The 15,840-nt window shown below is 31.4% G+C and overlaps 3 protein-coding genes across 3 annotated transcripts; 1 reads left to right on the top strand and 2 right to left on the bottom strand.

Moving 5' to 3' along the window:
- Positions 1-252: 252 nt before the first annotated feature.
- On the bottom strand, positions 253-3,457 carry Gle1 (Gle1 RNA export mediator). Its single transcript, XM_076425065.1, has 8 exons — positions 3,101-3,457; positions 2,722-3,018; positions 2,122-2,526; positions 1,959-2,049; positions 1,577-1,882; positions 1,091-1,395; positions 624-1,002; positions 253-546 (listed from the first exon to the last, which is right to left on the bottom strand). The coding sequence occupies exons 1-8, from the start codon at positions 3,131-3,133 to the stop codon at positions 284-286; spliced, it is 2,079 nt and encodes a 692-aa protein (XP_076281180.1). The 5' UTR covers positions 3,134-3,457; the 3' UTR covers positions 253-283.
- Positions 3,458-4,810: 1,353 nt separating this feature from the next.
- On the bottom strand, positions 4,811-8,291 carry Usp30 (ubiquitin specific protease 30). Its single transcript, XM_076425072.1, has 6 exons — positions 7,550-8,291; positions 7,300-7,458; positions 6,712-6,875; positions 6,232-6,639; positions 5,815-6,156; positions 4,811-5,694 (listed from the first exon to the last, which is right to left on the bottom strand). The coding sequence occupies exons 1-6, from the start codon at positions 7,683-7,685 to the stop codon at positions 5,446-5,448; spliced, it is 1,458 nt and encodes a 485-aa protein (XP_076281187.1). The 5' UTR covers positions 7,686-8,291; the 3' UTR covers positions 4,811-5,445.
- Positions 8,292-8,437: 146 nt separating this feature from the next.
- Positions 8,438-14,546, top strand: Dx (deltex E3 ubiquitin ligase). Its single transcript, XM_076425067.1, has 7 exons — positions 8,438-8,901; positions 9,723-9,915; positions 10,357-10,626; positions 10,697-10,985; positions 11,062-11,374; positions 11,607-13,389; positions 14,369-14,546. Exons 1-6 carry the CDS (start codon positions 8,699-8,701, stop codon positions 11,959-11,961), a joined length of 1,623 nt encoding a protein of 540 aa, XP_076281182.1. The 5' UTR covers positions 8,438-8,698; the 3' UTR covers positions 11,962-13,389; positions 14,369-14,546.
- Positions 14,547-15,840: the final 1,294 nt, after the last annotated feature.

Here is a 15,840-nt window from a genome sequence, read left to right as displayed (position 1 = left end):
TATTTGTACTAAATTGTATTTATAAATCTGTGTAATACCAATTAAGTTTGTATTCATTTCTTTTAACCGAACTTTGTCAAATTAAACAATTTTTAGGAGTCCTTTCGCCTCAATGGTTTCACCAAGTTAAACAGAATTGACAACTTCGCGTTAGTGACAAAAAATAATTTAGACAATACTATCTTATAATATAAAGTATATAAATCTAAAGCATTTTACAAATCCTTACTGCAACTCCCGGAACAATAAAATATTATAAATCACTTTATATATCGTTTGGAAATCACCAGAAATTGGAAGAAAGCTGACCATCGGGTTGCGGTATAAAACCTTTTGTTAAGCAGTTTTTCAAAAATTCTTGAAACCGCACTACTGGACCACCGCCAACGCATCCTATAGCTTGCATACGTGAGTAATATTCGTCCGAAAGCAAAATCAAAAGTTTCTGAAATTGTCGTGGATATGCAGTCCACAATGCGTTTCCGGCAACTTCGAGCATATCTAACAAAAGAGTTGCACAAAGATCGACTATTTCCGTTCGTGGTTCTGAAACACAATGGTAGAAGTCAGAAAATGTATATATTATATTTTTTACAATGTTTTTTCTTTTATGCAATAATTACCAATATTTAAAACAGCAGCTAACCATCGCCACGCATATTGAAGTCCATGTGGATTAGTTTTATTAACTCCTTTCCTTTGTGACGTGATAGTAATGGAAGCATACAATCTCATTAAACCGGACATTCGTTTCAAAAATTTATCTTGCTTCTCGACTGTACCATCTTCTGCATATTTATAGCCCATCGATTTGTAATAATCTTCATTCGACTGCCCTTCCATTTTGGGCAAAAACACAGGAACAATATATGGACAAGCATCATGAAAATGTGACAATAGAAAATCACCAAAATCGGGATGATCATTCCAAATTGCTACAATAACTGCAGCAATTGGAAACGCCATTTTGGATTTACTTGAAACGAGTGTTTCACCTTGACTCTGTAAAACCAACATGCGTTCAAGTATCAGCGAAACCTTCGCAACAGGTGTAGCATACACAGTTTAACAATTGTATAAAATTACGTACAACTATCTTTTTAGCCAATACATTTTTACAAAACGTTGTACCCTGAGGATATTGGTTAACATTTGGAGAAGATTGTCCTATGAGAAGATTATGTAACCTTTCGTATTTATCATATAAATGTTGTCTGTTAATACCAGAGATTGCATTTACAGGTATGTTTATTGCTTTTTGACATTCAAATCTGAACTTTTTCGTGCTTGTGGACTGCAAAAATTCAGCGTAACTTTTCGCATAGTTTTCCAAAAATTGTTTACTATTCGCATACATTTGTAATGATTCTTTGTCAACGTATTCATATAAATCAGCTGCAAATAAGGAAAATCTGTTTAATATGTATGTATTCAAAATATGAGTTATTGCTATAGGTGTGCGAGAACCCGAAAATATCGGGTCAGGACGGGTCGAGAACTTCCCGATCCCTCCCGACCACCGAGTACCAAAGATTTTCAGGTTCTCTTACACCTCTAATTATTGTACATAACTCACATTTGCTTTCATTCTGTTCATTTGTTGGAACAACTGTTTCTTCAGCATGGACAGTTGGTAAAGTTACTGGTGGAATGTTTGAAGTTGTATTCTCTATAATTTGTACATTTTGTTGCTGTTCTTTATCTTCAAGGTTGCTTTCACTATTTGGAATAGTACTACTGTCAACTTGTTCCAAAGCAATTATCTCAGTACTAGTATGAACAGCATTAGGTTTTGGTACTTCTAAAATTTCAGGTTCTAACTGAGATTGCTTTAAGGTTTCCTTATTAACTAAACTTTCTTGGTATGCAGTGTTTATCCTTTCTAAAATTATATCAAACAAAAGATAAGATTTCGAAAATTCAAGTACGAAAACACACAGGTCTAATTGATCTCTTACCTATTTCTACTTTAACTATACACGATATTTCATCCATCTGTTGAGCAGCCTTTTTCATAGTATTTAAATCAGCTGTTGCCACATCTCCTGTCTGTACAGAACACATAATCATATCGATTCAGAATCAAATCAATTTAGAATATTTTCAAATTCTAATTCTTACCATAATCTTTTCGTCTATAAGCCCTACTTGATGAAACAGCTCATCTATTTTTGCTGTACAGGATGAAAACAGAATAGAAGCAGACTTCATATCATTACAGCTCTGAGCAGCCATGAAAATAGTATCATACTTAGTTTTAAATACATTTCTCAAATTTATTATTGATTTGGTTAATTCTTGTTTCTCTTTCATTCTTTTTCTGTATTCCTCAACTTCCTCTTGTCGTTCATGTCGTTTCCGTATTTCTTCTTGCTCTGCTCGGTTTTCTTCTGCTAATATGTCTTCGTAATTCTTTTTACTTTTACACTCACGTTCTTTTGCCATATGCGACCGAGAATTTTCCATATCCTCCTTTATGGCTTTCCCCTTCTCGTTCATTTGCTGCCAATGACGCTCGATCTCTTTCTAAATGTAGAAATTTATATTTCTTAAGTTTTATAATTGGTACAGTGACTCCCATTAATATTCAGACACTCTTAAAAAGACGATAACTTTTTAAATATTGGACCGTACGATTCGAACTTTTTAGACAAGTTAGAATAATTGGTTTGCTACATTCCACAAGTGATATGCTCGAAGTTGGGAAAGAATTTATATTACCTGAACTTCTTCCTTCCTCTGGTACTCGCTTTCCAAGAGAATTTTTTTAACGGAGAATGTGATGCCACTTTGCATAGATTTGTTGTTCTTTAAGTAGTTAGTCTTTGGAGGAGATTTAATATTACATGAGTTCTGCTCATTTTCAATATTCTCTGATCTTTTGCTTTCATTCTCGATCATTGTAGATTCAGGACCTATTGTAATCCTGTCTACATTTTGCGATATAAGCAAGGCTTTCTTTAAAACTGACACTTTAAGGCCAGCAAAATCAGAAGTGATATCGTTTATGCTCTGCATCTGTTAATGAATATAATAATACCATATAAATATATGTAGTATACAGTTATAATAAATAATTACAGATTGAAATTATACGTACGATGTCGTCTTTGTCGTTAACGAAATGTGGCATGTTTGCAATCGTGTTGGGAAAATAGAATATGACGTAATAAATTTTAGAGATTCGATTATATACAGAAATTTATAAATATTATTATAACCTAGACAATTTTATTTTTTCACATTCACTCTAAATACATTCAAACGCAGTTTTAAGAATTACTTCACGTGTTGTCATCACAATAGAGTTTATATGAACTCTATATTTCCTTTTAAAATATTAACATTTCTTTCATCTTTCGGAAATATTTCAACAAATACACCATTCACCCCTCAAACATGCCAAAACTAACTGCAAACTGCCATACTTTATATATTTAGGTACATTGTCCTCCTGAGGGCGCTTTAGACACAATTTGCATAAATTCGAATTGTTCAATTATTATTCGAAACGAAGAAAGTTCGCAAATCATGAACTGTGAAATCAATAAATATTAAACCTAATAAATATGTAGATTATACTATATTTTCAAATGAGAGTAAAAGGTAGAGTGGACGAATCGATTTACAAAAGTTTATTTTTCACTATACTCTAAACAAAGTTGTATAAAGAGGAAATTATAAGTACAACATACGTTTTTAAACAATTGTAATGATTGAATTTGTTATTATATATACAGTACATTCTGTTTCACTCTACTACTATCTTAGTTCAATATTTTTTACAAAACGTATGAAATCAGGAGATAAAATTAGTCTTATTATCCTGCAGTCGTAATATAATTGCATTTTTATATATATAAAAGCACAATTGTATTTGATATTTGATTGATGAGAGTACAGAAGGACTATATATGTATAATCAATACTATAATAAAGTCATTAATATTATTGAATAAGGAAACAGATGGTCACACAGAATTTTACAAAAAAGTACGTAAATAATAGTACGATTCCTAACTTATGAACATTTTAATTTTTAGATAAATATTTTTAATAAATCGATACAATTTTGAAATATTTCACTAAAATTTGCAATTTTAATGATATATATATCATTAAAATTGCAAATATATATTCGCCTAAATATTGGATAACTCGTTACATTGTATTATTTCAGTGTAAACTTAAAATTGAATTCTAATTTTACAGTTCCAAGCTCTACATATACAATGACTTACTCCATATGAAATGATGGACATGTTTGGCACGATTTCATTGCTTTTTACCGCTACAAATAGCGAGATTCTTTAAACGGCTGATTAATTCATTTTGAATGCACGCATACTGCACACCATCATTACTATTATTTTCAAATGGTAAAGTTAATGTAATTTTCATAATGTTCGAAAAGTAATGTTATTCAATCAAATTAAATGTTAGATGTATAAGTGACAACGGTGGTAAATATTGCACTTTCAATATTTGAATAAATCGATCATTGGTATGGTACATGTGTAAAGTGTATCTTACAAAATATGTAGGAGCTAATAAACTAAATTATATTGGCAACTGTTCGGCATGCTTAATTATGACTATAGATACTCGACTAATAGTCACTGCGCCTGATACTACTTGATAAAAAGAATAAATAAAACTTCTACAGTTGTCCCGAAATGAATTAAGTCAAAGTGGAGCGAAACACTGTTAGTCTCTACCTCTCATTCCATAAAAAAAAATAGTACCTTGGAGATTTTCACAAATTACTGTACTGTCAATTTCGATTAGTTGTATATTGTACTATTAATACGCGATTAGTATTAAACCATATTAATTAGATTGGGTTTCAGCAACGGTCAATTGTACTATCCCTATTTACTCATTTCCTTCTTAACCTACACTCCTTTTCACAGACTTAATTCATTACGGAAGGTGTACATTATTTCTTCAAGAATGTGATGCACGTGAAAAAATAAATAATTTAATGCAATTTTATTTATGTTGTAATGGGAACTTTTAGAAATTATGTTAATATTCAAGCAGTCTCTTCAATTCCATTATAATTATATTAGTCTACACCAATGTGCAGTGTCACCATCCCTGAAGAATTTATTATTCCTATTATATTCATTTCACATAAAAAATTATTCGTTCGTGAACTTTTTCTATAGGAATATGCGAGAATTGTTTAATGAGATAATAATAATTTTCAATTTGAAACCACAAACTGCAACTGCAACTCTTCAAAAATGTATCACTCATCTCCACAATTTTGTTTTTATGTTTTCTAGTCTGTATAGTTCGACATTGGTACCATAGTTTGCGGGTGCACGTATAGATAGATCTATCAATCTATGAAAGCAGAAAACGAATCTATGTTTGAATAATTTTTCATGTAAAACAAATTCCTTTCCTGTAATCATTGAAATTTGTTACTAACTACTTTTATGTGCTGTTAATACGTTCATAAAACAGAAGATACGGTGTAGCACATAAAACTTCAATTAAAGATATGTTCTCAACCACATTATCGGAAGTGTACAGCCACTGATTTGGTTTATTTCCTTGTCTGTAGCAGACGAAATGCCCCGAATCAACTGGTCCACGATGTTCCACTACCGCACGTAACTGATACTTATATTTATCGAATTGTGTTGTCCGATTAGCAAGCAACATTGTTGCTTCTGGATCCCCCTGCAAATAGTTTTTACACTTGTACATTTCTAACCAGCATTGTTTTATCATACAGGGTGGAAACCATGCAACATTTGGTTGAAACATTTTTTTAAATATATTTAATAAAATAAAACATACCCGTGCATTTCGTTTCTTTGTTTCTGTGAATGTATAAGGATCCAACGTTAGTACTTGAGGAAATTTTACTGGATCATCTCTTTTAATTGGTGTTCCTGAAGGACTCCATGTAGTTCTTGATATATGTAAACACAAACATTTAGGAAGTTTACCAAGAGTTAAAGTTTTAGTAGCTAAACAACGCATTCCACATCCATCGCACAGTACGTCGTGAACAATCTCACTAGTTACAAAACGTGTTAGTAGTTCTTCTAGCGTATGGTAATATGAATTCCTAAGATGTACTCCCAATGGAGGTAAAGGTAGAGAAACTGTTTCAAGTTTGTCATAACGAACAGGGGACTGCAAAGAGTAAAACATTATTCATTTTATGTAATTGACCGTTATACAAGATTAGTAAACTATATAAAAACTGACCTTCCAGTTGCACTTAATACATTGTAATTGACTAGTTAACAACCCTGAAAATGGATGCACTTCTATGGACATTGGTTGAAAATTAGGAACAGGCATGGCACACAAAGAGCTCCACGATCTGAACTCTTTATCTTCTTCGTTTCCAACATTTTTCGAAAGTAATTCTGATGATCTAGCAATAATCATACCAGGCTTATTATAAGCCAAGGGTATATTAGATATTGATGATGTAGATGACATAACATGATTGTTACAATTTCTATCAAATCCATTTGGTATATTTAAATTTTTGTTAGCTGATACAATATCATTACAAGATACACTTCTGAGGTTTGCAGAGTCTCCAAACTTTTTTGTATCGATCAGTACTGTTGGACTTTGTAACAAAGCATCGGACAAACAACCTTTCTGAAATGATTTTTTCGGTTTGTTCATAATATTCACAATCTTAATTTAATAACTGCCAGTTATTAAGCTTACCCTGTTCATAGGTTGAATTTCTGCTTGTATCGCGTTAAGTACAACATGAAACAGTTCATGCGCATCTTGATAACCTGGTGCAAAACTCCATAGATTACCAAGGGATGAAATTATTTCAATCGGTGTTACGTCACCATAAAGGTCCTCTGTATAGCCATTGATTTCTAACAATAAAAAACAAAATTATAATTGTATCTCTTTTTTATCCTAGCTTTAGCTTAAAGCTCAACTATACGAAAGAGATTAAGTGTTGCAGATCATTATGGTAATAATGATTATCATGCGAATATTGCATATTAGTAAAATTTACATGCATAATATAGTCTTGAAAAACATTTGACAAAAATTGTATTATATCGAACAACAGTATCTACCTCGTGACTCGGAGATAAAAATAACTTGTGTAACTGTTCTAAAAACATTATATTATAGTTCCATATCGATTAAAATATATGCAACATTTACATAATATTCGCGAACATGTTTGCTTTATATTTTTCAGCATGCAACCATACAATACTGTATAATTTTGTCAGTGGTTAATAAATTGTTAAAACGACAGGTAATTGACTAAACAGAATTACGTACTTCTGAAGACAGAAAGCAAAGTTGAAATAAAATTAACTTTGCCATTTTTCTCGCATCGTTGTCTCAACCATCCAATAAAAATTGGACATGCAGCCAGAGCTTGTAAAAGAGAATTTAGGAAGCAAGTGTATCCCAAGTTATTAATTCCAATAATTTTTCCTGTGAAAAGATTACGATATTATAAAATGTCTCTTCTAAGGACATAAATCAAATACAAATTGTTCAAACTATATAGAAACTGTTGTTATACCTTTTTTTCTAGGCTTCGGGGGTGGACCCCATAAAACAAATGCAGCAACGGCTATTGCAAATCCTACGCTAGCAAATACAGCAATTTTTTCCACATCCATGTTTCCTGAATATTCGTTAGAAATGTTTTTTCTCATACAAACTAACCTACATGTCAACACAGTCGGCGAATACAATTGTGCCGGATGAACACATATTTTTTCCCCCGATGCTTAATTCGTAACGTACAAGATTAATTTTTTATAATTTGTTCGAAATTAGTGTATCGAGAACAGAAGTCTGGAACATGATTCAGTCAAATCTCGCGACTTCAATGCAGAACGTTATAATGAGATTGAATTATTTATTATTTGAAAAGCACATTATATATATATTCGATAATCCAATAAAGAAACTAATATTTCTGTCGTAAAAGAAACGTACTTTAATAATACAAACAATAACGGATGTAAATATCTGTACGTGCAAATTCTTACGTTCGAACACACGGTTGGTGTCGTAAATACATGTATATAGTAATAGTATATACATAGATTCTCATATAGGTTATACCGACATTCATACTAACAAGTACACTGTAAATACAGAATTACATGAATACTGTGGTAAACATTATGAATATAATAACGAAATAAATGTACTTGATAGAAGAATTAACTGCATTACGCATTTTTTCAATTACTTCTATCGAAAGTATTGGAAAATAGTTTACACTAACAATGAAAATAATAATACCATTTGCAATGGTATGAAAGAAATATTACTTTCCGTTACATATTAAATTTTTTTTATTTTTTAATTGCGAACTCGTAGTGTTTGAAATGATTGTTTGAAATTCGATTATCGACGTTTCGATTAGTCGAAGTTTAGTATCTCGGGTAAACTTCACATCTATTCATTCTCGCAAATACACACGATTTAGAGTGACGTTGCCATTGACATGATTTCTCTGTCGGTTCTTTCTCAAGTTTGTTTCTACACGATATAGAAACTTTGTATTGTTTATTAAATGAAAATAGAATGATTGGACGTTAAAGTGCATTCCAATAACATTTACGTAAATGCAGTGATACGCGTAAGAAGGAAAATCAAGGTGACCGTGGGACTCGAAAATGTTCCCACGTTCCCGCTTCGCAAGTGTGTGTTGCACATGCGTGTGAAATTCCTAACAATAAGCGAGAAAATGAACGCCCAAGGACAGGAACATGGTCATGCTGTGGTTGTGTGGGAGTGGGAAAATCGTCACGGACGTTGGAGACCTTATAGTCCCGCAGTATCCCAACATCTAGAAAGAGCATATTGCAAAAAACTTACACGGGTCTTTCTTAACGACGCAGACCCTAATTTGGATAGGTTTGACATAAAATATTATTCTTTTCAATTTTCATAATGCCCCGGTCATTTTTCGAAAATGCATTTTATGCGCTCCGATAAACATTTATATGTCATATCAGTATAAAAATGTATGAACACTTTTATGTCAATATCTGTACATTTTTTGATGTTCAATATACAACATGTAAATATAACAAATTTTGTGTTGCATTATATTAAAAGAAAATAAATACAAAAATTCGAATGATTAGTAATTTATCTAAACATTTTTATGATGTATTGTGCAGAGAAAATTATTGCGTATCCTAAGAATGTGTTTCTTAATATTTTTCTAGATAATAATATATATTCGCATTTTTATTAAAAATAATAAATTGTATTGTATTACAATTTAAATATTGTTTACAAAGATTTAGAAAATATCCCTGATATATGTTCCTGTATAGCTGTGTTGAGAGAAAGAGAGAGAGAGAAAGAGAGTACTGTATATCAAAATCAATATTGACTTTCAATATTGACAAAAATGAAACATTTCTTCCACAACCTAGAATAATTCCATTCTATTCTATAATTTTGTTCTTTGTATGAATATAAAATTGATATAATACCTCATACAATACTTAAATGTTTAATAGTTGATTAGATATCAACATATGTAATACAGTAAACAATACTTTAAATAATAGTACAGCAATTTTCAGTGGTGACTCTTTGTGAGTCGCCGTTCAAGTGCTAAGGGTTAATCAAAGTCATAGTAGCAGCATCGATCATTAAGATCATTTAAAAAGATCTCTAAACGAGGGATAAACCTTTACTCATATAACTTATTTTTGAAATAGGTATTATATAAATTTGAAGACTAAAATGCAATGTAGCGAAGATGGGAATGAATCGCACAATGTTAGAAGGAAGTTTTATCTCCCGAATTCCCCAGCTGGAAAAGGAGCTAAATGGGAATGGGCTGGTGATACAGACGATTGGCATACATATGATATGGAAGTACAATGTCTTGTAGAAGAAGCATGGGCAAGGGTGAATATAAAACTAGCTTCTAGAGTAGGCACGTCCAACTGGATCCCATACGAGTAAGAGCACTTTTTATAGCTCGTGAGCAGAGTCGAGTATATGTATACTGTGTACCTAATTGTGTCTCGAGTCAGTTTTGTGTTTAATGTACTTTACTGTTATGCTCGTTGATTAACTTTGTTTCTAAAATTCATTATATGTTATGTTTTACATTACATCATATACATGTAACTCTTGCTGCTAATTGTAAAAGGCCTGTGATCCTTAAATTCACAGATTACTCTGCCATGAGACTGTTATCCTTGGAGGTGTGGCTTGTTTGTTTTGGCTGCTTTTCACATACTTGCTCGTCAAACACTGCTGACATACCTGTTCTAGAGTTATATAAGTTAAATGATATATGACAATTTTAAGTACGAATACATTGATTATATTCTTTTATTGTAGGGCGACAAAACTATCGATATTTCTAAGACTTATTTAGGCTTCCCGTATATTATAAACTTTTGCAATTTAACTCAAGTGCGTTGCTGTACTGGATATGTGAGACCAATACGACGTATCCAGCAAGCACCTTATCCCTTAGTTAAAGTTGCTTTGGAAGAGCTACAGGTGATTTCAGAAAAGAAATCTGTGTGTGTCACTATAAAGAGTACTACAGCAAAAGTAACGCATAAAAAATCATCCACAGGAAACACAAAAAAGAGTAATAAAAAGGTAAACAACAGCATTTTATTTATATGTACATGAAAGCACTTTTATAAATACACAAATTGCATTTGAATAGGGTAAAAATGGTGATACTGGCCCATCAAATATAGCACGTGTTATATTGAGCAATTTCAACATATTTAGTAACAGACATGGTATAGAAAACAGTAGCTCAGTTACAACCATTGAATCTGGTCAGAAAAGGAAAACATGGGATAATGTGCTCGATGTAGATTCTAGCAGCACAAAAAGTGGTCGAAGACCTAGCGTTGATACAGTTTCTACTTACTTGAGTCATGAGAATCCAGTAGATTTATTAGATAGCAGTGTCGGAAGTGATGATGCGTTTAAAGATTCTATTCTAGGTAATTGATCTTTATATTTCCTTTTTACATGATATCATACGTATATTACATACAGTTTTATTTTACATGAATATAGATTCAGAATCAGATGTTATTTCTCAATATGTAAAAGTAGTGGAAAGCAACGACTCTGATTCTTGTCCAGTATGTCTTGGTATTCCCGAACCGTTGACTGTAGAGTTGACACGTTGTAAACACAGATTACATTTAGCATGTTTAAATGCGATGCTTAGCTGTCAGCAACCACCAATGTACATACAATGTCCGGTCTGCCGATTAATTTATGGAGAAAAGAGAGGAAACCAACCTCCTGGTACTATGAATTGGACAAGAATACCACGCGCTTTACCCGGATTCCCAAATATAAATACAATTCAAATTACTTATGAGTAAGTACATGCTATTTTTAACATTCTTAAGGGGGTAGACTCTCGTTTCCAGGATTGCAAGGGTCCGGAATGCGCCTTCTCATTTCTCGATAATGCAAAGACGGGGTTTTTCAGTAGTCCAAAGCGCTAGGTAAAAGATCAATCTAGCCCGCAATCGCCCTCAAAAATCTTATGTTTACGTTTACGAGGCGTAAGTCAGTCTACATGTTATACAGAGAAAATATCATTGCAGCATTCCATCAGGAATTCAAGGAAGGGAACATCCCAATCCTGGACAGGCATACTATGCAGTAGGTTTTCCACGTGTATGTTACCTTCCAGACAATAATCTAGGTCGAAGAGTTCTAAGACTACTACAAATAGCTTTCGAGCGAAAATTGATATTCACAATCGGACGGTCAGTGACCACTGGTCGAGAAGATGTAGTAACATGGAACGAAATTCATCATAAGACTGAATTGGGACCATCAACATCTGGCCATGGTTATCCTGATACAAGTTACCTTGAAAGAACGTTAGCCGAACTGGCGACACAAGGTGTAACAGATGGACAACCAATGGCTACACTATACCAGGAGCTGCACTAAACAACAATGTGTCTATTTAGTGATTCCACTTGTGCGCATCTAACAATATCACTGTACATATTTTCTACTACATTTTTTGAATAGTTAATAATAATGAAACAATGCAATTGTCTTCAGTATAATTAGAAAGTTGTATTAATACTTAAGTGATAGACTTCTAAAGAATATATTTTGAGAATAATATCTCTTTTTCCTAATAAAGGAAATGAAGAAATGAAAACGTACTTACTTAGTTATATTTACAGATTATAATCCTTAACGAGGTGTTCAAAGAATTATTTACAACTACAACATAAAGAACGCATAACTAACTGTGCAATAATATCATGCGTGAGAGATTAATTTGTAAATTAAAAGATACTTTATCAGTCAAATTGAATGATCTGATTGCAAATTATAATTCTGTTTAACGTATCTCAAATAATTTACATGTGTTCATCTCTTTAAGTTTGTTCGAAATTTTAAATACCTTGTATGTTTTAAAAATTTAATTATTTTATGATTAATAATAAATCAATATTAGATTACCTTTATGATTTATATATTTTATTATTTTTTATATTACAACTGAAGAAAGTACATATCATTTCTAGTATAAGTTAACTTTTATAAAGATTTTTTGTTATAGTAATAATGCTAAACGTTCTGAACTATATTAAATTAAAATATGTTTATTTCGATGTATTTGAGATGCTATAAATGCTTAAAACCCACACACAAAATTTAATTATCTTTACATTCGCACAGGTATTATTCCGTAAATGAGATACATAAGTACATATGTAAATATACATATACATACAGAGATATACTCTCTGATACATATAAATGTAGCTCATGTGTGACTAAACATATAGGTTTTTAAAGAGGAAATAGAAAAAACATATATATTTTACGTAACAAGTTTCCATTTCTGCAGGTAGCATGTTTCATTATCTACAATGTTTCAACTAAATCTGTTTACAAACTTCGTTATGCAATTTAAAAATATAAAACAATCATAGTATTTACCTATGAGCATGTATACTTATACAAAATTCTTTCACTCTTTTTTTGTATTGGCAGATGATAGGTGGCGCGACTTTCAATACAATAAAATGGCCGAAAACTGATTTTTCTACGCGGACGTGAGTTCTAAAGATTTTTAACGTTTACATATGAATGAGTAACATGTTAAGTGAAAAACAATAATGTGTTGAAAAAATACCAATCGTATCAGCGGAGGTCGTCGTTGATTTTAATTACATTAATCGGGATTGGTTTACGTTGCGCGAGAAATTTGTGTATTCTCTGACGTAGAAACGTCCAGCAAAATTTCTGATGGTTTTTCTGTGGAATTTGCATTTAAATGAGTGCTAAAAGGCAACACAAGTGTGTTTTGTGCGACTCAAAATTGGAATCCAAGGAAGCCTTACAGGCACATTTTAGGTACCAGCAGAAACTATTATTTTTCATTTTATTTGTAAGCAATTAATCGACTATAAACTGCTCATACATTTTATAAAATCTATATTTCGCGTTTCATTTCTGTATTTAATTTAAGATATTGACATGCAATCGAAAAAAATGTTTTTAAAAACGTTGAACTACATTACCGATGGAGTTCAATTATTCGCGCTGTTCTCTCATTCCATTTTTATATTCAAATAGAATTACCACAGAGTTCTTACAAAGGCAAATACTTTTTAGAAGATAAGTAAAGAAGAATTTATAAAACTGTTAATTTCAAATTGTTTTCGAGGTTTCAAATTATATATTGAAATAATTAACAGAATTATAATTATAATTGTTTAAGTATCAATGCAGTCTTGATAGTTTTTCAATGCTAATAATAAACATGGTATTAAATAGTAATGTTTAGGGTAATTTTATTAACGAAGAAACTCTGTTTTTAGTAATAATATTATATATGAAATTTATGAAGACTTTATACCCACTTGATTGTATTTATGTTTAGTCTATCGTAAACCAATCGTAACCATACTATAATCCATCCATGTAAAACTAATTTAAAATACATTCTAATTATTCATACAGGGTTTATACGTTACAATTCTATATTGTTTTCAATATATTTAGTCCTACCACTGCATTTGAAGTAGACTATCTTCTGATGTAGATTCTATAATTGTAACATGATATGACTAAGATGATTTATTGTATTTCTTATATAGTTTTATTCAATATTTAAACCCTTGTACTACTGTTAGTTTATATTATTTATAAAAATTAATTAACAATGTCTGTTTTATTCGTATTGTCATTAAAAAATATATATATATATGTTATGGCATTGAAATTTTTATTTTTATAATACCTGAAGTTTTTACACAATTATTAAGTTTTAAATGATTAATTCATAAATGTAACAATATTTGAGAAATAAACAATTTTATTCCATATTAAGTGTTAAATACTTTATACAGAAAGCATGCCAACAAAGAAATAGATACACGTGGCAGACCTGTGAAATCTAATAAAAATGCTGATACTCAATGTGATATGTGTGGACAAGCATTCGAATCAATCACAGCCACAATAAGGCATAGATTTAAAGTCCATTCGAATTCACCAGCAAAATTTTATTGTCATTACTGTGGAATGCAGTTTCCTCTAAAAGTATGTTTTCTCAATGACTGTAATTCTATTCATTTTTGAATTCACTAAAGTAATTTATATTTTTTAATAGACACATAGAGATAGTCATCAAGCATCGCACGATTCATCTGAAAGTGAGAGGAAAGAGCAACACAAAAAATGCGAAGACTGTGATGTATTATTTTATAACGAGAAAGCATTAGATTATCACTATCGTTCTATACATAAAAGGTAAAATGATATGTCTATAGTTTTTGTTACCGATAACCATAATATATCATTTGTTTATATTCATATTATACAAAAGTTTAATTTACAGAATGGTCCATCTTTTTCAACCAATTGCAACACCACCACCTAGCAATAAAATCAAAGTGAATTCTATGAACGATGCTCTTAGTGTATATTACTGTCATTTGTGTGGAGCAGAGTATGTTATAAAATTCAATTTACAACAACATCTGGAGCGAGCTCATACACAAGTAAAATAATGCATATAAATCGTTAGAAAGTTTTTATTTATGCATTTATGACAAAACTGAGTAGACTCAGTTTAAGATAGGGAAAACATTACAAGAATTTAGTTGCCTCAATGCACTATTTTTGAACTTTTACAAATATGAAAGAAAGAAAGTACTTTATTTTTAGCAATTGATGCACCAAATTTTTGTTTTGCATAAAGATTTGTACTCTAATGATGAGAAATAGATATACAGTGGAACCCTGTTTAACTGGCGAAAAAGACAGGAGTTATGTTTGACAATCCAGGTAAACGGAGTTCTACTGTAATTGAATACTTCTCTATGAGTTTAGCTTTGTGTTTATAACAGGAAGAGAGAGAAGCTGTCCCAGAAGACTTAATAAAATGTACAGTATGTGCTGCATTATTTTGTAGTAAAAAAGCTTATGAAGTGCACAATAGCTATCATCAACCAGATGATTTGTATGTAACATCAGAGGAACAAAGATTACAAACTGTAACTAAAGTAGATCAAGATTTTGATATTAGACGTGTAGAAGGTGTAGCTGATAAGTATCTTCCAAAAATGAATACACCCAAACGGCCTTTTAAAAGCTGCAGACAGGTACAGTAACTAAATTGATCGGCTCTTTCATCATTGTTATCAATGAAACATTTATTTTACAGACTAAGAAGACGTTAAAAGTAGAAGTTAATCAAACAGAGAACTATCTGTCTTCTGACGATGACCCAATTGCTGTCAACGAGTCGAGTGACTCTGAAAGTGATCTTCCACTCAAGCAAAGGATTTGCAGCTAACG

Source organism: Lasioglossum baleicum, chromosome 6 (genome assembly GCF_051020765.1).
Source record: "Lasioglossum baleicum chromosome 6, iyLasBale1, whole genome shotgun sequence".
Taxonomy (NCBI): Eukaryota; Metazoa; Arthropoda; class Insecta; order Hymenoptera; family Halictidae; genus Lasioglossum; species Lasioglossum baleicum.
Note: the sequence above shows the minus strand (reverse complement) of the source record. Positions and strands in the feature narration are given on the sequence as shown.

Coding starts and splice junctions, on each gene's coding strand:
- Usp30 (XM_076425072.1), bottom strand. CDS start 7,685: ATGAGAAAAAACATTTCTAACGAATATTCAGGAAACATGGATGTGGAA. Junction 6,876..7,299: donor TTTGCTTTCTGTCTTCAGAA/GTACGTAATTCT, acceptor TTTTATTGTTAG/AAATCAATGGCTATACAGAG. Junction 6,640..6,711: donor AAATTCAACCTATGAACAGG/GTAAGCTTAATA, acceptor AAATCATTTCAG/AAAGGTTGTTTGTCCGATGC.
- Gle1 (XM_076425065.1), bottom strand. CDS start 3,133: ATGCCACATTTCGTTAACGACAAAGACGACATC. Junction 1,396..1,576: donor TGAACAGAATGAAAGCAAAT/GTGAGTTATGTA, acceptor CCTTATTTGCAG/CTGATTTATATGAATACGTT. Junction 1,003..1,090: donor TATTGGCTAAAAAGATAGTT/GTACGTAATTTT, acceptor TTGGTTTTACAG/AGTCAAGGTGAAACACTCGT.
- Dx (XM_076425067.1), top strand. CDS start 8,699: ATGCGTGTGAAATTCCTAACAATAAGCGAGAAAATGAACGCCCAAGGA. Junction 8,902..9,722: donor GCAGACCCTAATTTGGATAG/GTTTGACATAAA, acceptor TTTTTGAAATAG/GTATTATATAAATTTGAAGA. Junction 11,375..11,606: donor ACAATTCAAATTACTTATGA/GTAAGTACATGC, acceptor ATATCATTGCAG/CATTCCATCAGGAATTCAAG.